The sequence below is a fragment of the Syzygium oleosum genome, unplaced genomic scaffold (assembly GCF_021117445.2).
Source record: "Syzygium oleosum isolate NSW1041296 unplaced genomic scaffold, Sole_v2.1 Sole_v2.34, whole genome shotgun sequence".
Classification (NCBI taxonomy): Eukaryota; Viridiplantae; Streptophyta; class Magnoliopsida; order Myrtales; family Myrtaceae; genus Syzygium; species Syzygium oleosum.
The window spans coordinates 20,572-46,948 of record NW_026607518.1 but is presented as its reverse complement, the minus strand read 5'-3'; the positions used below and the strand labels follow the sequence as shown (position 1 = coordinate 46,948).

At 37.6% G+C, this 26,377-nt stretch overlaps 1 protein-coding gene across 1 annotated transcript; it reads right to left on the bottom strand.

Moving 5' to 3' along the window:
• Positions 1 to 163: 163 nt before the first annotated feature.
• On the bottom strand, positions 164 to 26,020 carry LOC115693959 (uncharacterized). Its single transcript, XM_056305069.1, has 35 exons — positions 25,746 to 26,020; positions 22,126 to 22,293; positions 21,917 to 22,006; positions 21,222 to 21,358; positions 21,043 to 21,133; positions 20,316 to 20,398; positions 20,108 to 20,214; positions 18,174 to 18,326; positions 16,982 to 17,046; positions 16,013 to 16,100; positions 15,827 to 15,905; positions 15,606 to 15,714; positions 14,460 to 14,519; positions 14,263 to 14,375; positions 13,392 to 13,773; positions 13,111 to 13,295; positions 12,918 to 12,990; positions 11,409 to 11,559; positions 11,162 to 11,337; positions 10,688 to 11,038; positions 9,703 to 9,870; positions 9,191 to 9,484; positions 8,815 to 8,991; positions 6,483 to 6,746; positions 5,790 to 5,888; positions 5,513 to 5,697; positions 4,391 to 4,726; positions 3,269 to 3,422; positions 2,549 to 2,659; positions 2,197 to 2,364; positions 1,852 to 1,978; positions 1,554 to 1,712; positions 1,367 to 1,479; positions 1,101 to 1,160; positions 164 to 446 (listed from the first exon to the last, which is right to left on the bottom strand). The coding sequence occupies exons 1-35, from the start codon at positions 25,926 to 25,928 to the stop codon at positions 267 to 269; spliced, it is 5,439 nt and encodes a 1,812-aa protein (XP_056161044.1). The 5' UTR covers positions 25,929 to 26,020; the 3' UTR covers positions 164 to 266.
• Positions 26,021 to 26,377: the final 357 nt, after the last annotated feature.

The window sequence follows — 26,377 nt, the reverse complement described above, 5'->3', positions numbered from 1 at the left end:
TTATTTTTCCCTATGTCTAGCTAAGCTCTTCTTTTGCTTTGCTTAATTCTCGCGTCTGCCTTGGGTCAAACAATATAGTTTATCCAAAAGGTTAAGGCGGTGTCAGCCTTGATTCACAAACAGTCAACATCGATCATTACACATCTTAAATTTGTCTCCTCACTTCAGCTCTTTTACTGATTTTACCCCTTCATCACACTTCACCTACAGTGGCCAGAACTCTCTGCTCACCTTTCATTGAAATCATTTCGCTTTCACCTTTTCCTCTATGAAGTCTCTAGTAAATGGATGCATCTCTTAAGCAAGGACTTGGCTTGTTCATTCTTTTCCACCTCATGCAGATGAACCAGCCGATCCTTCAAACCCGCATCTGTCCAGAACGTTGGAGGAAGCTCCCTACAGAGGGTGATCATCTCCAAAAGGCACTCCGAAGCACTGATGTGAACCTAAATTCGAAAAAGTATCATATAGATTATTGGTCCGCAGTGCAAGATGAACACCTAAAATGCATTTGCAGGAATGACATAATCTAAGACGATCTAGAACTCTTAAAGTGTTCCACTTACCATGTCAACTAATCCATACCAAATATGAACGCGCTCACTCTTGCTCGCACACACAAGAAATGGCTATGTTGACTAATATATAAAAATCCTTGGGATGCTATCAACTGATCTCTCTGATTTGGCTGATCTACTTAATAAGGAATCATCATAAAAAATGTAAACTAAGTAAAAGGCAATTGCCTCTAGTGCCTCGAGTCAGAATTGAATTGAATCCAAGAAAAACATCAACTGAACGCAGTAGTCTGATTTATGCATAACCCTCACCAGAAGAACCATCGAAACTTGAAAGATTATAGAAAAAGAAAAATTCTGGTTCTTCACATTACAAAGGCTATGTATGCTATCTAAACTCCAGAACTCTTAACGGATGACTCAATGAAACTCTTATTTACTGGAGTAATGTCACCTATATATGCATGAGACTAAATAATGCGACAATCCTACATCTAGGTGAAAGCCACACAAGATCAGATCGTTTCGAAGAAAATGAAGGCGAAGGCGATTTCCACCACAAAGTGGAAAGTGAAGACATACCTGCTCTATCTTAACTGTGGCTATGCAGTCCGCCACTTTGGGTGACACCGAACAAAACAGCTTAAAATTGCAAAGGAAAAATGGATCATCAGAATCCAGATAAGCAATTTGGAGAACAGAACAACAACTAATTCTAAAGCCAGCAAGTGCAACATGTCCGTCCGTCATAATAAAGGAAAGCTATTGTCCTTAGCCAGAGTAAGAGATATCATCCCTTAAGACTCCCTGTTTCTCAGCAATATTATGAGAAAGTGGATACTAACTACCTCATGAAACAAAGATGCTGCACTTGCATGTCGAGAAGCCAGCTGAGAATCGAGCAAAGTGTCATGAATCCTTGAGCAGAGTCCCTTAATTGATAGAAAAGCCGATATTTTGACTGCATGATGAAACAGTTAATAGAAACACTTTTCATGCAGCAATCACCTAAGAAAAATTTGGTTATGAAGATACCAGTCCATGACAACTTAGGTGAGAGGGAGACAATCCAGAGGTGCTGCAAGTTATTTTTCTTTTCGAGAATATCATCAATATATGCCAAATGGATACATGATGTGACACAGTCCAGTACTTTTTCTAGCGGAACAGAAGAATCTTCTTTTCCATCATAATCTGCACATATCAACCATGCCGTGTAAATTGCACAGTTTAACAACGAGAGAAAGTTATGACATAGAATTCAAAGGTTGCAATGCAGGACAACTGAAAATCCTGAAAGCTGGACAGTTACAAGCTAGAAATACTGATGAACCTGATTTAGCAGAATCATTTGCTGGATATGCTTGTCCAGACTTAGCAGAAGTGGCTGAACTGCACATGTCAAACAATTTTGGAAAAACCATGTTGAAGAATTCATGATTGCCAAATGCTTTTATAACCTGAAAAACCATGAAAAGTTCAAGATCTTCATTAGAGAGGAAGGGGGATGATCTGGGGCAGATTCTAGTTGGGAATTAAGAAAATGAAATGAACCTGAAACAGCACTTTCCATATAATGTACTGCTGGAAAGTTTCTTGATGTGAGAGCTCGTAAAAGCCCTCCATTTTTCTAAATGAAGACAATTGCATTCGGGAATACACAATAATCTGGAATTACCTGATCAAGGCTTAAAAGTGCTGCTTCCCGGTATTTCTTGACCTTTTTTGTGCATGCAGAGGATAGCAAATCCAGAATAGCACCAGCAGCTTTGGGATCTTCCTTGGAGATGGCTTGATGGCAAGACTTTGAAAGAGCACCCAAGGCATACAAAAGAGCCTCCTTCCCCTACAATATTGTAGGAAGAAATTGACGCATTAACATATGAGAAGGCAAGGAAGTTTAACTGGTATAGTATGTGATACAATTCAGCCTCTATTCCTGCTATTCTTATATCATGCCTTTGCGTTAGTACTTTAGAAGACAAACTACACATCATCTCTCCTTTAACAAAGTCCATGACATTTCCTACCTCCCATAATTGACCTGGAAGTTCTTCCATAAGAGATATGCACAAAACTTGATGACAAGGAGACAGGGATTCACCCAATACTTCACCAAGCTTGCAGATTGCCTGGGCAGCCTGCAAATTCATTCACAAAAACAATCGGGCATTTGGATTTCATATAAATAAGAGATGATCAACTTATGATCTTTAAGACAGACATATCTCCAAAGTATGATTTTTTCGGTATTAAACAGAGCGTCTGTAAAGATCAATATGCAATACACACATTATGAACTTGCTTGTTTTCAGTGTAAGCTTTTGGACAAAAATGGCTCATTTTTTTCTATCCTGCTACCTCTGTTTAAATGCCTTGGCTCCTGCCTCCAGTTGACGTTTAGATTATGTGCTTCATATGTAAGGATCGGCTTGCATGTGAAGCATTGTGGAATCTTTTTCTCATGGATTTTATTGAAGAGTGCTCCAGGGCACTTGTTAAGTAACTCAATAATAAAAAAATTGCAATTTTCCCATGCATTGTTTTTCTTATTTTATGGTAATCAATACTTTGGAAATGAAAAATTTCCTCCTTAAGAGTGCTTAACAATGCCCCAAGACATTCATTAACAAGAACCTTCCCTCTTTGTTTTTTTTTTTTTTGGTAAAAACAAGAACCTTCCCTTATAACTTACGGTTTTGGGTAAAACACTAATTTCAAAATATAGAAAACCAAAAGCAAAAGCCTACCTTTTTCTTACTTCCCCATGATGAAGATGAAATGTTGTCACGAATAAGAGAAACTATTTCTTCCATGTACAACCGAAGGGTAATTTGTTCACCGCTTGTATTTTCTTCCCATAGTTCCTCAAATATGCCAGAAAGATTCTTGTCATCCTCAAATCTGCAGAATGATGAACATGTTCTCAAACTCTATAAGTTGGTTGGAGGAGTGGCTCATCACACGTTCACAATTGAAAGTTCTCGTTCTCTTCCAAACAAAACACTATCTTAAAACCACTAAATTGAAGAGGTTAATTGGTGTCTACTTCAGAGTTTCTGCAAAATGCGTTTTCTCCTTTTCCTTTATCTTTACTACAATTCATCATGCAGCTGCACTAGATGCCCGCATGCAACTTATGAGTTAATTGATGCCAGCATCTTCTAATAGTGGGTCCACATTTTTCATGGAAATTAGAAATGATATCCTATCAATAAAGCAGAGAGAAGGAAAAAAACCCCAAAACCATTTGTAATTCCAGAGAATTTGTACTCCACTTTTCTTGTAAGCAATATCTTTGTAAATGGACAATGCTTAAACTTTGAGATAAGTTCACTCGAAGTCCTAAAACTTGTCACAAAAATGCAGTCTTAAAATTTTCAAAAAGTGCAATCAAATTCTAAAACTTGTCACGAAAGTGCAATTAAGTCAAAAAACTTTCAAAAATTGCAATCAAGTCACAAAACTTGTCACGACAGTGCAATCGAGTCCTAAAATTTTCAAAAAGTGCGATCAATGGAATGACTTGATTTGATCAATTTGACAAATTCTAGGACTTGATTGCACTTTTTGAAAGTTTTAGGATTCGATTGCACTTTTATGATAAATTTTAGGACTTCATTGCATTTTTTGAAAGTTTTAGAACTAAATTGCAATTTGTTGACAAGTTTTAGGACTTTTAATATACTTATCTCATACTTTTTATCTATCTCTAAATGTCAGAGATTTTCTCATCCTCAAGGGAATCTTCCAGATCTTTTAGGCCTCTAAGATACCTCGAAGATGCATGGCACTTGCATATCAAATAACATATCAACAATTATACATGCTCATAAAAGATGAAGAGTAAAAGAACAACAAGAGCAAAGTACCTTGAAATAAAGATTGCGGGTAGAATTACTTTATAATATCCACTAACCACATCTGGGGCTATGGATAGAAAGCTTTTCAGCAAAATCGCAAATGAGGTTTGTGAATTTTTGTCACCGGCATGCAAAGCTGTGGAGTCTTCAATTAACTTCTGTGCCTGAGAGGCACTTGCATGCTTTAGTACTAAGGCACAGGCACCTGAAAAGTCACGTTTTACTGCAGAACGTTCCTCCATCTTCACGGCTCTAAACAGCAACTTCAATAGTGTGTTTGTAAATGGTTTAATATCTATGCCATCTTTTTTAACTAACAAGCCAATAAAGCTGGCAACACCAACCCTGCGAGTTAATCGAGAAGTCTATTCAGTACAGAAAATAGTATAGGTATGCTTGATCATCTAATATAGCAACATTCCAGCCTTCTAAAGCTGATTAAATAAATTAGAGAAAAGAACAAATTTCATTCTTCAATTTTTTGAGTAAAAAATAGGCATTTTCCTGTGTGCATTTGGTGGCGCAAAAGCATAGCTTGGATTTTCAGGCCCTAAAAGTTTCTCATTACTTGAACTGCAATCTTTGTAATTTTTCCTCTCTTCCTTAATGGTTTGGTGTCCATTAGATACATCATTTTTCACCCCAGTAAGTAGACAACATTTGGCTAGACTATTTAAAGGAGATATAATGATCGTTGGTGAATTCAGAGCATGAAGGTGGAAACCAAGCTCCTAATTGCTAAGTCTCCATCGGAGCTAGACTATGAGAGAAATGAGAGCTTCATGAAGACAATAGCCAACTTCTTCTTTTAAAGGAAAGTACGACTTGAAAAGGAAGATGGCTGTCCAACCACAGAGAAATTATACTTCATTGATCTAACCTAAAAATTTACCCACAGCGAATGAAGTATTGGATGTGTAACAAATTAGCTAGCTGGTTTTTTTGTCCCGAGTGAATCAGAGAAAACTGAGACTTAAAAGGAACGTGTAATATCGCCAAGTATTGAATCAGAGACATCAGGGACTAGAATACAGAGATATTATATGAAAACGGATATGTTTGAGAATGTCACAGTCCATCTTGCAGCTTCTGCTCACTAAGAAAAGTGCATAAGAGATCGTGCCAACAGACCTTGTGTTTAAGCCGACACTAGCTCGTACCATTTCGGCAAGCCGGGGAACCAAGCTTTCCAAGGATACGGTATCCACGACATTTATGCACTGGCCCAGAGTTTCCCACATAGGAGAACTTTTGGCAATTGAAATCCGTGAGTTCTCAAGTTTCTCTGTGTTCAATCCAATGTTTGTTGCATGCAACTACAAGATAAAGCATGCGAAGAGAAAAAAACTGAAGTGACAGACAAGCAAGATTCCAAATTGCTAGAGTGGCTAGTGAAATTCTCTTATACCTCGACATAATTGAATACTTGGTCCTCAAGGCTTGACAAACTTTCAAGCATGCAGGGGACTAAGTCTGCCAAATGTGGACGAAGCGCGACCCCTGCACCCTGTGAATAAGTAAATACTTAGAGGTGATGCCTCTGATTCAAAAACCAGCCCTTTTCAAACAAAGAAGTACCTCGTTATTCTGGACACAGAAATATTTACAAAACTAGCTCCTTCTAGAAAATCCAACTACTGATACAAATCTCAAAGAAATAAAAGAAATGGATCAATCATATAGCACATTATTTTCAACAAAACCACAAAAGTATGCAAAGCCAAATCTTAGTCTTTCAGCATTTCATTCACACAAATTAATACACTTGACCACCTTACTAAACCGAGTGGTTTCCGTTTGGTTTTTGGCTTATATACAATCATTAGGCAGCAAATAGATAGCCAGGCGGGCAACTCCATTTTCAAAACTATAGCTCTGCTCAACTTTTCGAATTCTTAAAAAAAAATACATTCATATTTTCGTTAATTAACTTTCTAGGAAAACATTCTGAACATGTAAAACAGCAAGATAGAGAGTCCATCCGTATAGACCTTCCTTTTCTCAAGAAGATGACCAGTATGCGATGGTAAAGGGAGGCCAAATATTCTTCTTAGGGACTAAACTTTTGTAACTAAAGTTCTCAAAAGAAGATATGCCGAACCTTCGTGAGCTTCATTACAAAGTCAATTGATGCTTTACGAATAGTATCATCCTTACTTCGAATGCCTTCTTTAAGTAGATACGGTAAAACAACATCCAAAGCTTGGCGTGAATCTGATGCTTCAGTGAGGTTGACATCGCAGAGGCGTTTTGTCAGTGAAGTCACTGCGCTGTATAATTTGATACCAGAGTTCCGGACAGTACTATTAATATCACCCATGGACTCAAATGCAGCAATCCATACTTCTTTCAAATGCTTGCCAACCTACTCAACCAAACTGCAATTAGTATATTGAGAAAAATATATATTGGCATTGAGAACAATATAAACCAAACTTCTCTGGGTTTACATTGCAAAAGTTCACTAACCAAACTCACTCTTTTTTCTTGAGTAAATTTCATTATAAGGTCACCAAAGACAGACAAATATGTTGTTGTCGATTTAAGCATGCCATTTTGGAAACTGAGAAAATGTATTGTGGCAACCAATAGTTCTTAAGTGTTCATCTTCAATTGCTTTTAACCAGTAGTTCTTAAGTGTTCGTCTTCAATTGCTTTTAACTTGGTTTCACCATAAAGGTTTTCTTCCCCATATAAGACCAATTTGCCACTACAAGAAGCTAGAAGATCTTCCAAAACTACTCCGCTAGTCAAAAGTGCAGCTCTACAAGTCCGTACAAAAAGTGATATGGCACATGCTTTAAAAGCAAAAAAAAAAAAAAGGGCAGGTGAAATCTCTCTATTTTGCAATGGGAAACATGCTAAGATAATTCGGTGGTTGTATCTTTGTCCAGTGTCCATGTCCATTTGAAAGGTGCTACAGAAAATATTACTATCTTTTTAAGGGTAAATCAAACTGATCAAATTTAACAAACCAAACAAAAAGGAGCTGTAAGTACACAAAAGCAGTGGTGATCCTGTTGGATATCACCTCTGTTCTGCCATCTGTCGGTCATTTTCCAGCAATACAGAATGACTTTTCCAACTTCAATCAACCGTTCTGTAGCGTACTACTTCCAAAAAGTTCTCTTGACATCATGACAGTGATGAAGCTTCTAGCCCAGGTTTGCCAGATGGCTAGTCCAACGGTTTAGAAGTTTACGTCGCCAGTACCATGGTTGTCCAATGTCCTTTTTAAAATTTGTATTCCTTCCCTTTGCTTTCTCTTGATTTTTTATGTTCTTTCCTTTCTATCTTATATATACTTCTTTCCCTCCCCTTTGATTTTTATTTTATTTTATATATAATTTCAGATTGTTTGGGATGCATATTTGTACCACTTCTTTGTTTGGCTAACCCACCCTAGAATGAATTGCAACCAATGAATTGTTTATTTACAGATGGTCGGAAATTCCTTTTAAGAAACATATTTTCGAGTCTACGCAATTGAAAGAAACATACTCATGAAGAAACAGATCCACTGAGCAACTTTAGAAACAAGTCATGACAACTTGCATGATATTGAACAAGAAATAAATTAAATCATGAAATATCGACAATAATTCAAATATAAACACAACACAATGCATTGACCCTAGTAGCAAAAGTAATATTCACGTCTTTCAATTTACATGATGATTTAACATATAAAAAAAACAAGTACACGTGAATGCTTGACAGAAAGAAAAATGATGTCTCAACAAATTATAATTTCCACGGAAAAAAAGAAATTAAATTGCTTGGCATGAAACCAAACAATATTTTTAGCAGTTGATAAATCGGAAGAATAAACAAAAAGCAGGTAAGAAAAGTTATACATTTTTCCAAATATAAGCACAAAAATCACTTGAATTCTAATCACTTTTAATTTCCACGAAGCTTTAATTCTAACTTCTAATTTAAGTTTCTTGGAGGAGATTGAAAGAAACTAGGAAGTCTAAATATACAATCAATTTATCAGTCTTTTCTGCAGAAATATGATGAGCAGACACTAGTAAAATGTGAAAAGAATGGCTCAACCGCCCACTCTTCTTCTCTCCTTTTCCCTTTCTCCCATCGACTGAATCTTTTGGGGGGACACAGATTGACTCCACCTAGGTTGACTCACTCCGAGAACCAGCACTAGCACATAGTAATCTAAATTTCCACCTAAAGTAATAGTAATAGCTCGATTCTAAAGAGACAGCAATGGTGCTTTGCATACTTAGCGTCAACTATTGCATATACATGCTCTTCAGTTAAGGCATAAGACCAAGGAAAGGAGAAACTAGATTACTTCACCATTTAGAAACGCGGACAACATAAGATTATCAATGATTGATGTTATTACTTGGGGATTGTGTGATAAATCTTAGAGACTCAAATATGCTGCATTTCGCACCCGCATCCGTTACCTGATTAAATTTTCGCCTTTGGACAATATCAGCAAGAGCAAGACAGGAAGCCTCCCGTGTAGGCATGAGTGGAGAACCACATTGTGTTAACAATTCATCCATGATTAGGTCAAAATGTTCATCAATAGTTCTCTCTCGGTCCTTTACTAGGGCCAGCCAGATATGTGTCATTGTATCCTGTATCACATTCCAAGAAGAGCATCAAGGAAAGTGGAAGAAATACCAAATGGAAAACCCTTCGGAAAAAAAGAAAGGGGGGGATCTCGTCAAGGTATGACTAGGCAATGAAGAATAAAATTGGCTTTACGGGCAAGAATTCATCAAAAAGAAGTCATTTGAACAGATTTACTAAAACACAGGAATTCAGGGTCTCCACCTGAACATTTTTGTCAGGATCATGCATATATCGCACAAGTCTGGGTATTAACGCACTTAGATGTGGCTGAAGAGCGTCCTCAGCTTGCTTGGCTAATTTAGTGAAGCCAAAAGCAGCACGCCTTTTCGAATTTAGAGAAGCATGGTGATTTGCAAGATCCGTAAACTTGTATATCAGACCTCGTTGCCCCATATCTTTCGCCATATTGTACAGTATTTTGTAAGTGTCAAGTTTTCCACCACTAAGACTTTTCTCAATAGGCCCCTCTTGGAAAACTTCAGATTCTTCGACAAGCTGTCCAACAAAATTTCATCCTCACATTTGTCACCAGAGGAAAGCACAGATACTTAAATAGTCAAGTCAATATTTTCAAGTATTAAATGCTCCTCCATCCACCAGTTCCTCATTATTTGTATTCTGGAGTCTAGACATAACTTAGACCTTTCTGGGTTCTTAGTAGAGTCATCCATCAAATTTCTGACTAAGATAACTCGAACTACAATACAACAAACCTTGGTGGCTGTCTTTCTCTTCCTAGATCCAGTTAGAGTTTTCACAAGTGCTTTCTTCAATTTTTTCTTCATAGATGCATGTCCAAGCTCATATACAATGCTCATGCCTTGGAAAGCAAGCTCCTGAGTAAGTTCATTTTGTTCGCAAAGTAGGTGTAAGAATGCTTCCTGCATTACAATTAAAAAAAAAAACACTGAATTATAGCAACAAAGTAGAATGATATTCTTCTGAGCAGATAAATTGTCTCATTTCCTTTTCCAATACACCAACGTTCTTCATCTCTTTTCTCAGCTGTTTGTCGCGTCTTAATTAACCGTAAATGATTGCATAGATTCTTCTTGACATGAAAAGAGTCCAGAGTCTTTTCTTCAATGAGAAAAGATCTTATCTCAGCTCATTTGCACAACTAAATTGACCTGTATCTTCTGACTACAATTAATGCAATATACAAGTAACCTGTAAATACAGCAATGTGCACCTCTTCATGTTTTTGGAAGTGAACACGATATCCTTTTCAAGAATTCTGTAGTACAAGAAAAAATCAGTGCATCTATTTGTCTAGAAAACAGTCGGACATTCCAACTTCCCTCATATTTTAGCGTGCCGATGCAATTTAACTTTAACTCAGCAAGTATGATGAGCCAGGAGCTCAAGGCCCTTGGTAAGTATCAAAAACATCCATTGTAACACCAACCACAAAGTCCATTCATCCTCTTCATATGTTAGTATATTGAATTTATTGTTGTCTGTTCAATTTTTACTTATAAACGTAAATCCTCTGCCAAAAACCAGCATCTTTCCAACACAATGATTGCAAGAGCAGAAATAAGCTAGAGTCGAAAGGGCTTAGTGCCACATGGAAAGAGTTCTTGCAGAGCCTATAAAGCTCATTGTCAACAAGCTCATAAGATAATTGGCCAATAATAATAGTAATAATAACAAGCTCAGAAGTACAAAAATTGGACTTATCGATTGACAATAAACCTGAATCTTTGGCAGCATTTGTTGGATATGTGCTTGATGGCCACAATACATGGTCAATGACAACAGCCAGACAGTTCCAGCACAGCGTTCTTCCTTTCTGTGACTGCGTAAAAGATCAACAAAGAGCTTTCTAGTAATTGCATTTCTAGCACTAGCACGAGAACCTTCAATGTCTTCAATCATTCCATTAGAGTTATATCCAGTCAAAGATGTGCTCATGTTTTCCATAAGGTAGTTTGAAGACATAGAGAGTGAAGTATAATTAATCTTGAGAATTGTGTCGGCAGTCACAGGGACGGCTCCCCACAGGAGAGACAAAGCCTCCCCAGCAGCAAAAAGGACATCCTCAACCTGTACAACTCAAGGATTCAGAGATAAGAAAACTTTCAGGTGCTATGCAATAATAAGACCAAACGGGCATCATATACTAAGACAACCACAAGTAGAAAGAGCAATGAGAATGAGTATGCCCACCTTCGAACGGCCAAGGCCGAAAACCAAATCGATCGCGATGTTGAGACGTGAAGATGATGTTTCTTTCATACAGACATGTCCAAGTGATACAGCAATTTTCTGAATTGCTTTAGTATCATCACCAGAAAGTAGCTTCCTCAGTTTTTCTTGTAGAACCATGAATATGTCGGCTGCAACTTGAATGGAGTCTAACATGACTAATAATCTATGTAACTGATTCCAACATTTCCAGGAAGAAAAAAGTTACCTGAGGTGGAGTCATCAGCAATTGAAGGTAACGGGACACGCAGCCCAATATGACCTAATGCTTGCATAGCAATAGATGCCAATGTTGCATTCTCAGAGTTCACAACATCAACGAGGCATTTGAGTACACTCTGGAGCAGTACTTCTGACATCTAAAAGGTGAATGCCAATTACAACACGATTTATGTAAATGCAAAAAATTTCAGCTCAACTTAACAATATCCACCACAATTATTCAGATTTAGAAAATGGCAAACTTATACATTTATGTCATTATGTTGCAACTTGCGTCAACCTTAACATACTTAAATGGACATCCTACTCCTAACAAAGATATCAGAGTCCAATTTTCATCAGTAATAAGAAAAAGAGCTTGTGAGCAAAGGAAGGTGTAGAGTAGTTGGAACGATTTCAACTGGAGCGATAAGAGGTGTATGGGTTCATAACTAACAATACGAAAAAGGTAGTCGTGCGTATTTTCCTCAAGCATCTTTCTTTGAGAAAATTATAAATTTATTAATCATGGATTAAAATGGAAGTTAGAATAAATAGCTCAGGATAGGAGTGATAGCTCATCTCAAATGTAGCAAAAAGGAGAAGACATAAAGACAGAGTAATCTCAATGAAGATCACATCGAAAGTATAAAGCCTGGGTAAATGACTGTGATTATGGAAGTAAAATTCTTTTTTCCCAGAGATCATGAAAGTAAGTTGAATGGATCATATAACACTTTGTATCAAATGAAGATATTTGTCAATCAGCGAACAGATCGAAAAAGCATGAAAATTCTCTTGGTTTCATCTGCTAAAGTTATCTTTTGTCACTGAGAAAAGTAATGCATAAAATCACTCACTTTTTGGTTTTATTATAATTCATTTAAGGCACGGCCAAAGAAAAGGAGGAGAAGTCATTTACCAAATCCATAATCAATTAAATTCAACCATTCAATAAATTGCTCATTATTATTGTTAACGGTTCAACATGGAATTTTCCTCTTTGGATCATAACCAACATAAGAGATTACCAACCTAGCACCTAGGACAACTGTTACCTAGAGAGTAAAAACCATCAGAATGTTGCCACTTAGTCTGAAGTATAATGACCAGAACAAATGAGGCATGGAGCAAACGCAAAACAGAAGTTAGTCCATAAATGTATCAACACCATGCCACAGTGCAATCAGAAGGAAGATACTGATAAGATAATTGACCATACAATATCACCAATATATTCCCGTCAAGAATCACATGCATTTATGCTTTATTTTGGAAGGAGGGGAGGGGAAGAAAAATGAGGGATGGATGTCGAAGATGGGATAACAGTTAAAATTTTTGTGAGGAGAAAAGGAGGGGACAAATTTTCTCCCTTTTTCCCCCCTCCATGTTCCCAAACAATGCATTAAGGTAACAATGTCGCCACAGGACAACAAGAGAGAAAACAAATAGAAGTAGGGGAAAGAAAAACTCTCTTATGAGTTGCCCGAGAAAAACACAAGAAGCTGTGACTTACAGGAGGTGTCCTACAAATACAATCTGCCGTGACATATCCTATAGCACATACCGCTCCGTGATGATGATCGAACCTGAAGAACACATTGAAATCCCCAAATCAGGAGAACTCTTGACTTATCAATCTTGACAAATAGATGCACTGATTAGAGTAAAAAAACGAAGGGTCAATCTTCCAAGAAAATTCGCCAAACCTTATTTTGAGTGAATCACTAATTGAAGAAACTAGCTCGCTTATCAAAGCTGAAGCAGCTGTGGTCGGAAGACCAGAGGAAGCCATTCCAAGTAAGCGCGCTGCAGTTTCACAAGTATCAATGTCCCAGTGACTCAGTAATTGCTTTAGCCATGGCAGTTTGTTAGCATAATGAGGAACAATCACCTGTAAAGATCAACATTTAGTAGAAAAAGTTAATGCTAGTCCCACGGGGAAAATGAAAAAAAGAAGCAGCAAGTCCAGTGGCTTCTTTTGTCATACTTGTGGAGTATGCGATCCAATTGCCACCAGCGCCCTGGAGGCACAAGCATGCAACTCAACCGAGCCTTTAAATACCATAGCATGATCTAGCAGTAAACACATAGTTTTCACTGAAGATGAAAATTCAGAAGGTCCTCCATCAGTTTCAGAAAGCAGCTTTTCTGACTCAAAACACTTCAACAGAAACTTGATCATTGCAGCGTAAGTTTCCAAAGGAAAAAGGAGCTGTTGTTCCCCTGTTTCAATTGATTCTAACAGTTCTGGTCGCTGCTTGAGGATGTAAGTTAACATGTCTCCAAGTTTTGGGTACTTCAGACTGATATCATGATGGGTAGGTTGCCCATTGTCGTTACCGGGGAACAGGCCTTCCAGTGCCATTTCTCTTCAAAGAAATTTTAAAAGAAAAAAGGACAAACGATAACTTTACATTAGTAATAGAGACAACTACCACTGTATGCATACATAATGAGTGCAAAGACCAATATACAAAGCTAGCTATAGAGAGTCTTATCTGTCGGAAGAACTTTAGTGACATTATGAAACATATAAAGAAAACAAGCAACCAATATCATGCAGCACTGAAAGAGCATAAGCATGAAGAAACTTAAAACGTCAACACTAGATCATCAACATCCACGAATTACACTCATAATCTGACAAAGAAGTAACATGACCTACAGGCGCCTATAAAATGCATGTACTCGTTTGTAAAAACTTGCAACAAATAGAGAAATGTCTATGACTCTACACTAAGTCATAACTCCTCCCTGTTACATATGCAAATACTACCCAAGAATGCCCAGCTAATTGACCGAAAAGCATTTTAGAATCTTTTGTCATATATACGCTTTTAAGAGAATATGTCACCTACCTTAACTTAAGATCTGCAGCCCCAAGCATACATAGATATCGACTCGGGCAGTGTTGCAAATCAAACAATGTAGTCGCCCAACTCACAGCACAGTGACGTACTTCACTTTGTTCCTGATTAAAAGAAGGTACTCAATTTCCATAAAAATTGTATTCTCCTCCTGCTATACATCTGTACTAAACTGAACAGTACAAAACCTGTTTAAAATTTTCCAACAGTAGTGTCTCCAAATCCTTTAGCACAGTAATGGATGCATCCTGACAAAAGGAGCAAAAACAGTATCAGTAATCTCTCATAAAGGGAGATGCATCAAAAGAAATGAAAGGAAATAAGGCTGTTTATTAGGACAAAAAGTTATCAAAACCAGAAAGGAGGAATCTCTTCCTTCAAACACACATCTTCGAGTTCTTTTCTTTTAGAATCCGAATACCCAACAGCACATGACAACATATTGATCCATGCCCTTAGAATCTGAATACCCAAGAGAATATGTCAACTACCACTACTATCAACAGACATTATAAGCAATTCCTCCGTCACCACCACCATTTCGGCTACTGCATTATAAGCCTTATTCCAATAAGTGGCTCGGCAGTATGAATTGTTTCATACCACTGTTTTCAATTCTGTATCATCCGTTGTAAGCTCCAAAGTGCTATAAATCTCTCTCTTTCACCTCCTTCAATATTTTATTTCGCGTCACGTAAATAGACCTAAAAAAGTTGTTATTATAATCACAGTGAGTCTAGACTCCAGCATAAGATCTAAAGCCAGCAATTTTTATTGGGTTGCACTAAATGCCCTTTTTTTTTTTGGTCATAGCACTAAATGCCCTATTGAAAAGCACAAAAGTAACACAATCTGGAGACAAGTCGATGGTCATCCCAATTTATTTTATAATACCCGCCAATTGACTTTTTAAATTTGTAACACCATGGAAACCAGGCTCTTCCCAAGGTTTGAGGTAATGATATCAGTCTTCTCATCATACATAACAAAAGCCTAACATGAAAAGTGTCAAAAATCTGTCTTCATATTCAAATAACCTTGATTATAAGTGCTTTAGCATAGGCCTATAGGTAATGAGATGTAGGACCAGCTATAATCGTTTGAGATAATTCAATCTTGAAGCACTACCAGAAAATGATTTTATAGTTGGTGAAGAAATTTAAACTATTTGCACCTAAAGCGGACCAAATAGAGCTCACCAGTTGCCAAAATGGCCGGTTAGAACAAGCATTTGTCATGTGCTACCAGAAAGGGGTCTTCATCAATTATTATTTCATGCAACAGATCGAGAATCAATATTCATATTGTCACCCATATGGAGAGTATATAGCTACCTTGTATGCAGCAGCAAGGGAAACAGTTGCTTCTTGAATCGTAGAACGGACAGATGGTGCTTCCGACTTCAATGCATCGAAAAGCCGAGCAGCCATATCAACTTTATCCCTAAGAGCAGGCCAAATAGGGGATAATCCAACGCACAAAAAGCCGCAAGTTCTTTTTTTTGGAGGAGAGTGGGAGTTAGAGAGAGGTAGGGAGGGAGAATCTCGTCCGGTACCTGAAAAGCTGAGGCGTTTGCTTTGCCAGCAACCCAATAGCTTGAAAAGCAAATGTTTTTGTGTCCTTGGCATTAGTATCTACAAAACAAATAGGCATTCATTGACTAAATACTTGCTGGATCTTAATCTCAAAAGATGACTGAAAGAACTACAATCAAAGGAACTCTGTTGCATGCTAAACTCACCTGATTCAGAACTTGAATAACCATCAAGTGTCTTTAGAATTGTACTAAAGATAACACGGCTCATCAGATTCAACTGTTCAATCTTTGCCTGAGAAAGATATAATTTAATCGGCAAAAGTGATTAGTCCACTAATAGCAAATTTTTCCAACAGTAGAATGACAAGATAAACTGCTAATATCATACTGAAAGTTGCTAATCATTTTATTTTCAAGCTTAATTATAAATTGTATTAAGTTAGTGTCTTAGACCAAAAAGAGAGTTGTCGATAGTCCAATACTCCTCGAGCAAATAATCAGCACTGAGAAAAATGGCTAAAGTGACATCACTGCATATGCCTTCAAATAATTTCTTAATGAAAGGAATAGACTCTATTGACATATGCATTCAGATATTTCAGACACAATTCACAAAAAACAAGAAGGGCCCTGTATTATTTGGGTTTCCACACTAAAAAGCCGGAGCAGTTAGTCTCTCCGTTAGACCGATGAATGGTGAGCGAGCACTTAAAAGATTGGAATAGAGAAATGCATGTTAAATGCACCCATAATGGTGTTCAATTATCAGAAAAAGAATTTCCAAAAAATTTTGTCAGGTACTTAATACCTGGATATTTAATCTTGCATTGTACCTAAGATGTCGATTCTAGATGCTTGAACTTTTTTAACATTTCATTAGGTAGCACTATTTCCCTTTTTCTCTTTTCTTAGAGCCTTTGAGGGCGTGTTAAGTTTGGAAGAGGCCATCTTTACTCAAGGCAGAAGACCAGTTTAACTCTATAGCAGTTAAATAGAATGGTTTAGCAACCCGCAATCTACGTACTAAGTGGAGTTTACCTGAGAGGTTGACATCACAATTAGGCAATTTTACAATGACATCACAATTAGGCAATTTTACAATGACGACCTGATATTTCTGTCAAACTTCAAAATAGGGTTAACTATAAATTGAAACCAATGTATAGCCCTTACTAGCTTGAATACCCAAACAGTGAACTCCATTCCCAACTGTTTCAATCTTGTGGTGGTACCCTCTCCTACAAAATCATGATTTCAGATGTATCAGCACGAAAAAGAAATATTACTTATACGGATAATATTATCATGAAAAAGGAAGGGCTAAATGGTACATGTACACCATATAATATAATTCTAAACATGAGCATCCATATCTATCTATGCCGAAGATCACAAATTGTTAAACAGGAAGAAAAAAACGGTTGAATCACTCAAGAACAAGACACAGTGCATATAATGCATAGAAGAGGACAGCCTAAATCAGCAGCTGTCAGGAGACTATGGTTTTACCTTAGCTACTAATTATTTTGCTGTAGGACCTGTGAAATACCGGATACAGACTTTATTCACATGAAACATCTTTTTACAGAACAAGTTGTGCTCATCAATTAAATCACACAAAGCCACGCAGATAACTATGACCTCAGGGTATAACGGGACAGATACTTCGCACCTATAACGAGGTGGCAAACTTCAACGTATAAATTCACGAATCTACAACAGCTTGTGGCTTTGAACATGGTTATGCATCAGTCAAGGCACAGAATATTCAATGAGGGCACTACCCAAGAAAACTGGCCAGATCCCAACTTAGGACACACATTTTGGCACAACAGGAGACTAAAAAGAGTTTCTAAATGGACAGCCAAGACATCCCCCAGCTGCACCCCACCGAAGTGTTCTCATCAAACATGCATTCATTTTATGCATGTGTTGGTACTTGATCACGATGCATATCACCCCATAAACCATCATCAGCCTTATTTCTTGCCCGTATGCTGAAATGACATTTCCCAATAACACAAATGCTAGCGCACTTCTTTTCATCTTGCTCTTACATTGTGGGTAACATTTTCACACATCCTTCTGTTACATTATAAAATAGACCCAGCTATACGATAAGATCAATATCAGGCACTTTCCTCTCTCCCTTCTCACCACAACCACATGTAAATCTCACAACAACTTGCACTTCATAGACACTCTCCTCTATTGCTTCATCTTACTTTGCTACTTCTCCTACAAGTAGTTAGTCTCATGAGTCTCTCCAAATATGGCTTAATCGCTATATTATCATATTGGAAAATTCTAGTCCATTTTGTAAGATAAACTGAAGGAGGAGGGTTTTGAAAAAGCCCCCGAGTACCGTTTATGCACTCAAATATGCACTGCAAAGTCGATGGAAAACTGTTTGCTGCAGTAGTTGAACGACAAAAGACAGACATCAATCTTGCTTTTAAGGTTGAATTGGCAGGAGAGATTTTTGAATCTGGCGCATCACTATCAGCTCCAGTAGAACCTGCGCAACATGCGAATAATACAACATTAAGGCGATATCAGGCATAATGGAAAAACGAAAATGACTGATGTTTGCTTCTTAATAGCACCATTAAAGTTGACACGATCTCCTTTATGAGTGTTGTAGAAATAGTGAGACCACCTCATCCTTATCTAACATTTAAATGTTCTAGAAGTCCCTCTCACACGTAAATTGGGATTAGATTTAAAGGCCATAGTGTAGAGATTGATCAAGAACTCAAATGTAAATAAGGGGCCACAGAGAAGTAACAGAGGACTTCTCACTCTCGTTTCTTTTAGGCATTGGGAGTATACTGCCAACTTATAAAAAACTTAAGCAATTGGATGAAAGTGCAATCGTGGTATATAAATGCTATTACAAGTGTAAATTACGGTTAAAGATTAGTGTGGATTTCTAAGAAGAAAAATGGTTTCTTCTTGTTTCTTATTTGTTAATATATTACTTAAAGAGAACATACATATAAATAGGTCCTTGGACAGCTAGAAGAAAGCAAGAAAATAGGAGCAGAAATAGGAACAAATTTCCTACTTCCTAATTCTGGCGATCTACTTCCTAATTATGAGGATTTAGAAATAAAAGGAAATAAAATACATGAAAACAAAATAATTCCTTATGCTCTAGATTTTCTCCTAATTCTTGGACAGTTTGGGTTACCGTTCTCATAAACTTTTCTGATTATTCTTTAACAAAAGAGTAATGATAAGGGCCATGCGAATCGCGCTTGAATAATGAATTGCTTACACAATGGTTCTTGAGATCGGAATTTCAAAATACTAGCATCATTTTATCTTTAATGACTGCACAAATTCATTGGCCGCAAAAGTTTCATACCTTCCTCATGAACTTTTATAATTTTTCTTTAGAAAGAAAAAGTGCCAAAAAATAAGGATAATGTCCATTTCCCTTGAATAATAAAGTGCTCCGAAAATACTAGCATCACTGTATCTTTACCAGCATCATTTAAAGTCCATAACAGCACGATCTGATTGGCCGCATAAGTTTTATGGACTGTCTCATATGGGTGCTTCAAATGAAAATCTTATTTTTTTTCCTGGTTATAGTTTCAGAAAAGTTCATATTTCTCACATAGTGTTGCTGTTACAACAGCACCATCTAAATCAATTTTTTTTCCTGAATGACAGTCTTAATTCCAGCCACATTCCAGAAAAAGAAAAGTCTCCAGAAGTTGCTGAAAGAACTATTTAGCACAATAAAAGGCTCATGTTAGTAAACTGAAACTGATCCTGCCACTAAGAACATGAAAACGAAAATTTGGCATGTAATACCTACAGCTTTGAAATATTAGCCACCTCTGTATAACTTTCTTTGAAGTGGCAGGCATTACATTCAGTAACTATATGATCTGGATCCTTCATAGATTGGCAAGCTTGAAAAAGAGGAATCTATCAACAACTTTGTGAGTGAAAAAGAAGAATTATAGCCCCATGACCCTCAAAATGCTACAAGAAAAATAACTCAAATCTGGAGAAACATTTTCCTTCAAAGAAACGATAAGGCAATCTCACTCATTGATGGAGAAACCGACTTTATAATGGAATTTTATAGACTGTTGGCCTAGCAGATATAATCTTCAATGAAAGAAGGCACATACAATCGTCATTTTATTTAGAAATAAGGTAAAGCCATCAATATCCATGAAGGCAACAAGAGATCATTATTTAGAGCGATTATTCATCTATGGCAAGCAAAAAACCTACAGGATTAATTTTCAGTAAAAGACTCATTTCCATGGCCCATACCATTGAATAGTAGAAATAGTCTCTTTATAAGCGATGGATCTTCAAAATTTGCATCAGAAGCCTTCTTCCTTAAAAGCGCATCCCCTCTCACTGCAACAGCCTCTTGACTGGTACAAATTTAACATCAAGAAGCAATGAGATTCTATACGTGCGCATCCATCTATAGGACAGGCAAGAGAGCAAATATTATACTACAATGCCAAGATACCTGTCAGCAGAAGCAGCGAGATAGAGGGGATAAACAACTTCAGGGGTGAGCTCCATAGCTTCAACTACATTCAAAATGCCCAACTGCTTCAAAAAAAAGAAGAAGATTAATACCACAAAAAACTCCAAAATAATACACATGTGACAAATTTATCCTAAACTAATTTTTTGACCAACAAGAAACCCCAAACTAGTACACATGTGATAAATTTACCCCAAACTAATTTTTTGACCATCAAAAATCCCAAACTGGTATATTTGTGACAAATTTATCCTCTGTTAGTTTTCGTTAAATTGGATTAATACCATGAAAAATCACAAACTAGTACATTTGTGACAAACGGAGGGTAAAACCCCAAATTAGTACACCCATCAACTGTCATTGTCATCCAACTCAGCAATTTGATGATAAAATTTAACGGAGGGTAAATTTATCACAGATGCACCAGTTTGGAGTTTTTTATGGTCAAAACATTAGCTTAAGGTAAATTTATCACAGGTGTACTAGTTTGAGGTTTTTCATGATGTTAACCCAAAAAAAAAAAATAACACAGTTAGAAATGATTGAGAAATCTTAGATTTTTTTTTGGGGTCAAAAGAAACCTTAGATATTGGAAGAATAATATTGTAGTTGGTGGTGGCATAGGCAATGTTGAAAATTCACCACACACAGATTTGCTTTATTGCTAAGATAACGTAGAAAGATTTTCAAATCGTAATGACTCCACCTTTCTCTTCAAAAGTGTATCATTCGTCAATTGCTGTTCCCCAGTAATACGCTTAGCTTGAGCAATTGAAAGCCCAGGGGAGCTTCCTCCACTGTAAAGAAAAAATAACTCCTTGATAAAAAATTTGGAATAGCATCTCATACACGGTGATGTAATGCTCGGTGAGGTGATATACAAACCCTTGAGATGATGGTTGATACAAGATATTATGAAGGCAAAATTCAATGAAACCTTCCTTATCCTGAGAATTATTTACAGCTCTATACAATGCAACAACTTTTGCATTGACTCTCGTTGAGTGGCATTCACCGATCACCTGAAAGCATTCAACCATGTAGAAGTACACAATAAAAAAACTTCATATTGACATTAAGCAGTACATTGAACGCATTATACTGAACATAAGGAAAACAACGAAAGAAAGAGAGGATGAAAATACATCACTAGGATCAGGAAGACAGCAGGTTGAACCTAGGATTGGTTTTGGACAACCATTCACAAGGACTCTAAAAGACCCAGCCTTAAAGCTTGGAGGTAATTGCCAAACATGGAGTTGGTCCTCCCCAAATTATCATCACACAAGTAAAAGATTTCCAATCAACGTGATATAGTACAAACACGTTATTATCATTTATATCTTTCATCCAAGAAAGTAAATAATGCATCTAGTGGTAAAGATGTCATAGTATGGCTCATTCACAAAGATGTTTTCAACACGTGCTTCTCGCCAATAGACATCAAGACATAGAATGTGAAAGAAACAATAACATAATTGATGTAAGAACACTCAAAACTAGAAGTAGCATTAAGTAATGTGCTTGAATAGTCTATAGAACTTTGCATGCTAGGGGGAATAAAGAATCTTCAAACAAACCTTTGCAGCAATTCTTAGAACCGTCTCTTGATGCTTGTCAGGAAGCTTTGAAACATTGGCTGCAAGTATGGGTACCATCATTTCTTTCTCCTGAAAAAAGAAAACACTTGTATCAGGATTCACACAAAAGATTTTCTAGACAGGCAAGTTCGAGATAACAGCTTTTCGCTTCCCAAGGAGACTTCAGATACCATAGAACAATGACAAACCTTCACATCAGTGCGTTCAAAAGCCATCTCAATATACATAAAGCAGATATTTTTGACAATTGACACAGCATTAGCTTCTGTGTATATTCTCCATAAATCTGACAAAGGCAGACCAATTCCAGGTTGATGTTTCACTCTTTTATTAACATGGTTCAGGATCTCAAGAACCTGTACCAAAAGATGAATCAATCTGGTCATCTCAAATGAAATGATTTAACAAGGACAACACTGCATAAGTATGAAGTAACGAATAACACATTCAGTTCAGCATGTGAACACTCGTGTAAATCAGAAACAGTTAAAAGACACAAGAAGAGACATGACAAATGAGGAATGAGGCCAACATGGATCCATAAGGTGACAGGAGTATCTTTCCATCAATAAAATGTCGCATTTCGACAAGTAAATTTGATAAAGTACCTACCGTTCATATTGTTGGGAATTCTTCAATATGTGAACTCTAAAAAGGACCAAGAGAATAACCACCACTGTAACAGAAATCAAAGATGGTGGTAAAAGGAAGAAAAAAAAATTCTACAACATTATCTTTCATTGAACCTTGTATTCTATACTATGAGGAGTCTCTGAAACAGGAGGATTAGAAGTCTTTCAGTCAAAGTCTGATATCACTTCAGAGTAGCATAATGTACGAGTCAATCCGGTCGCAGAAGCAGAGAACTACTCAAGTCCCTAATTTCATGAATTCAGCCTTGTCCTACACGGTTTCCGCAAAACACAAGTGGCAACCATTTACGAGGGATTAAGTCTAACTAGTATTGAACCCAGCAGAATTGACTTAGTAGTTTGAGGAATGAACACATTTGTGGTTTAGGTGCATACATTCGATTCCTGACACCAATTTGCAACTAACCTCATTTGTCGGCATCACCCTGGCTGCTGCTAGTGTCATATATGGTTCATGAGGTCCGTGGAGTATTTTAGAGTACAATCACTTATCTAAGATAGATTTAATAATATATTCATATTAAACGGTTGCTTAGCCTAATATGATACAAGGTTAGAGAGTGACTCAAGACGAACAACATTCACAATTAAAACCCCCTCTTTCTGTTCATTTACTCTTTCTTTTTGATTAGTTGGATAGGTTCTTATACATGAAGGTAACTAAAAATCTTACCACACGAAGTAGTTACAAACAGCAGAGATGCTCAGAAGATTTAAATCTGTAGAACTTAATGACAGAAAAGATGCCAGACAAAGCATTACACAAGAGCAGCTACAGCCCACCCCTCCCACTTGAAAAGAAGAAGAAATACACCCATATTGGTAAATTAATCCCAATGGAAGCATGGGAAGAATTGCAATGTCGACCACAATACTTTTCATTTGCAATAAGCACCCCTGGCCCCCAAAAAAGGGGAAAACAAAAGCATGGTGATACTAGCAATGTCACCCATGAAGTGTCAAAATTTCACACTACCAAATTGAGATCCTTCCGACCAACATAACTATCCAAAAAGATATATTTTCCTGTCTCCGTCAATCCTTCCTACCAGCCATATATGCAAAAGGCCTGGCGATATTGATTAGAGGAATTCTTCGCGATAACAATGGCAACAAAAAGCTAATGCGAGTACATGCACATCAACAAAGACAGTTTACGCCAAGAGTAGCCTGCTGTAGGATCCTCCAAGGTTCAAGAAATTCAGAAGTAATAATTCATAAGTAGAAACCAACATACAGGAGCCCCTTGAAAAGCTTCTGCAATACTATAACTGGCGTAGGATCAAATTCACTAAGTTCCAAAGAAAATTGTTCATGAACAGAAAACAAGAATGGGTAACATAAAAAAAGAAATATGATGCATCAGAAAAGCTAGAAGCTATTTCAACATTCTCTGTGTAGTTGGATCACAATAAAGTCGAAAGCAAAAGCTGCACTTAGAGCACTATGATGAAACCACCAAAGTTGACGAGTATTCGGAGAGTATACGGCACATTTAAGTGGGACTGCTAGTGGTCAAGTGTAAAGGTGATCAAGGGGCAGGGCCAGGCTAGTCCCTTATGTCGAGCCTAATTCATTTTCGAGGCGTGGCAAAAAAAAAAAATTAATGCATAAAATTCACGCCACTCGTTCATGTGTCCAACAAGACAGAAACGGGCTTTATAACTAAATAGCCTTACCCACACTCGTCCAAAAATGGCCTTCAGGCCCATGTGGCCCAGGCACGGCTCATGGGCCGCCAAGCCCATGATGAGATCTAGTCAAGTGGGACGTAGAAATGGTTGAGAAGCGCGTAACAGGGACTATGGAGGTGGTCGCAATGGCTTTTATGGGGGCAATGGTGGTGATGCTGGTTCAAGGGCTGTCGTGTAACAATGAAGCGACTTCAAAGAAATACTGATGATGCTAGTGGTACTGTGGTAGTATTGGATCTGGAGCGAGAGGTCGAGGTGGCAACATCATAAGTGCTCAAGCAGCTGGTCACGTTGGAATTTGTGATGGGCAGGTGTCAATGGGATTGCAGCGGTGGTCAATTTGAAGTGGTCATGTTGAATTTTTAGGTCGTGGCAGCGACAAGAGGAATGGACAGACATAGGGATATAAAGACCAATTCACGAAAATGAAATATAAAATAATATGTCAAACTGTAAGACGGTATTTGCACAAGTGAATTATATTCAAGCATACAACAGAAGTCTGCTGCATCACTTTTAATGACTTAATAATTTTGTAAATCGGTCTTTCTTTATTGGGAATTGTTCCTTTTAGAGTTATGTGTTAATAATAGCTACGGGATCATTCAACTAAATTTATTGCTTAAATTTGAAATCGCTATTCACATATTTCCACTATCAATCATCCCTAATCATTTTTTCTTCAAATATAATAAGAACTTTTATGAAAGAGAAACCATCAACCACATCAGGTATAATATAGGATCAGATAGAACAAATAAAAACTAGGAATAAATATATTGAAAATTCTAAAACTTTCAAAAAGTGCAATCAAGTCCTAATACTTATCACGAAAGTGCAGTTGAATCCTAAAACTTTCAAAAAGTACAACCAAGTCATAAAACTTATTAAATCGGTTCAATCAAGACGAAAATTAAGTCTTAAAACTTGTCAAATTGATTCAATCAAGTTATTCCGTTGATTATACTTTATGAAAGTTTTATGGCTCGATTGCACTTTCGTAATAAATTTTAGAACTTCCGGTGCACTTATCCCAAAAAACTAGAAGGAACCTAATCCGAAGAAAGAGTAGAGCAAGAACTCCATAAGTGCTCTAACAGAGCAAATTACAGACGAAACTTGCGACTCTCCGATCCATCGAAAACCCTTTTTATTGCGAAGCGCACCACATGAGGCAAATGAGAGAAGCCTTCATCGATACGTTCAACTCTAAAATGTTTTCGGTGCTAAATCTTCCGGGCTTTCAAGCGGTGCTCCAGCCAACTGACCAAACCTAGAAGCCATAGAGCTCTTCGCAGTTGCACTACCCCATGCGCACGCACGCACGCACGGAGAAATTTGCAAGAACCGCGACTTGGGAATTACAGAATTCCCATGCATCGAAGTGGAGCTAACATCTTTCAGACCGACTAAATGAAGTCCGAACGAGCGTGAAATCACGGTCGGATTGGGAATGCGCACCTTGTGTTGGACGGCGGAGGAAGGGGATGAGAGAGAGGGGATGGCGTCAGGGAGGAGCTTGGAGAGCAGGGCCTGGAGGTTGGAGTCATCGCAGAGCGCCAAGCGAGTCAGCATGCGGTCCAGCATCTCCTCCAACTTTGCATCCGACATCGCCGGCGCCGATGACGGCGATGATTCCACCATTTGCAAACTGATCGCGGCTTGTGGACGCAAAGGTGAGCTAAGGAAGGTCGAGCAGTCGGTGTGTGAGGCAGTACTTGCGAGGATAGAAAATGAACCACTTGATTCTGGTTTTGGAGACTAGCTTCAGCTTCAGCTTGGCGTGCATTTATCTAGTCCATCAGATTACTGTGCGCACATTTTATTTTTGGTCTGCCGTAATTTAACTTTTAGATTTTTATCATGCACTTTTATAAAGCGTGAAAATTGAACCTCACATTTGAAATTAAATATTCTCACCCCAACCCTTGAGAAGGTAGGGAATCGAACACCCCACCTCCCCTTCCCATGTAAGAAGGGTGGCCGCGGTTACATGTGGAGCGTACGCTACAAAACTCTTTTAATTAAATAAAAACCTGCACATAGCTTTTTAGGAACAAATTCAAAAGCCTGCCAAGGCGTCTCGCTTTCCA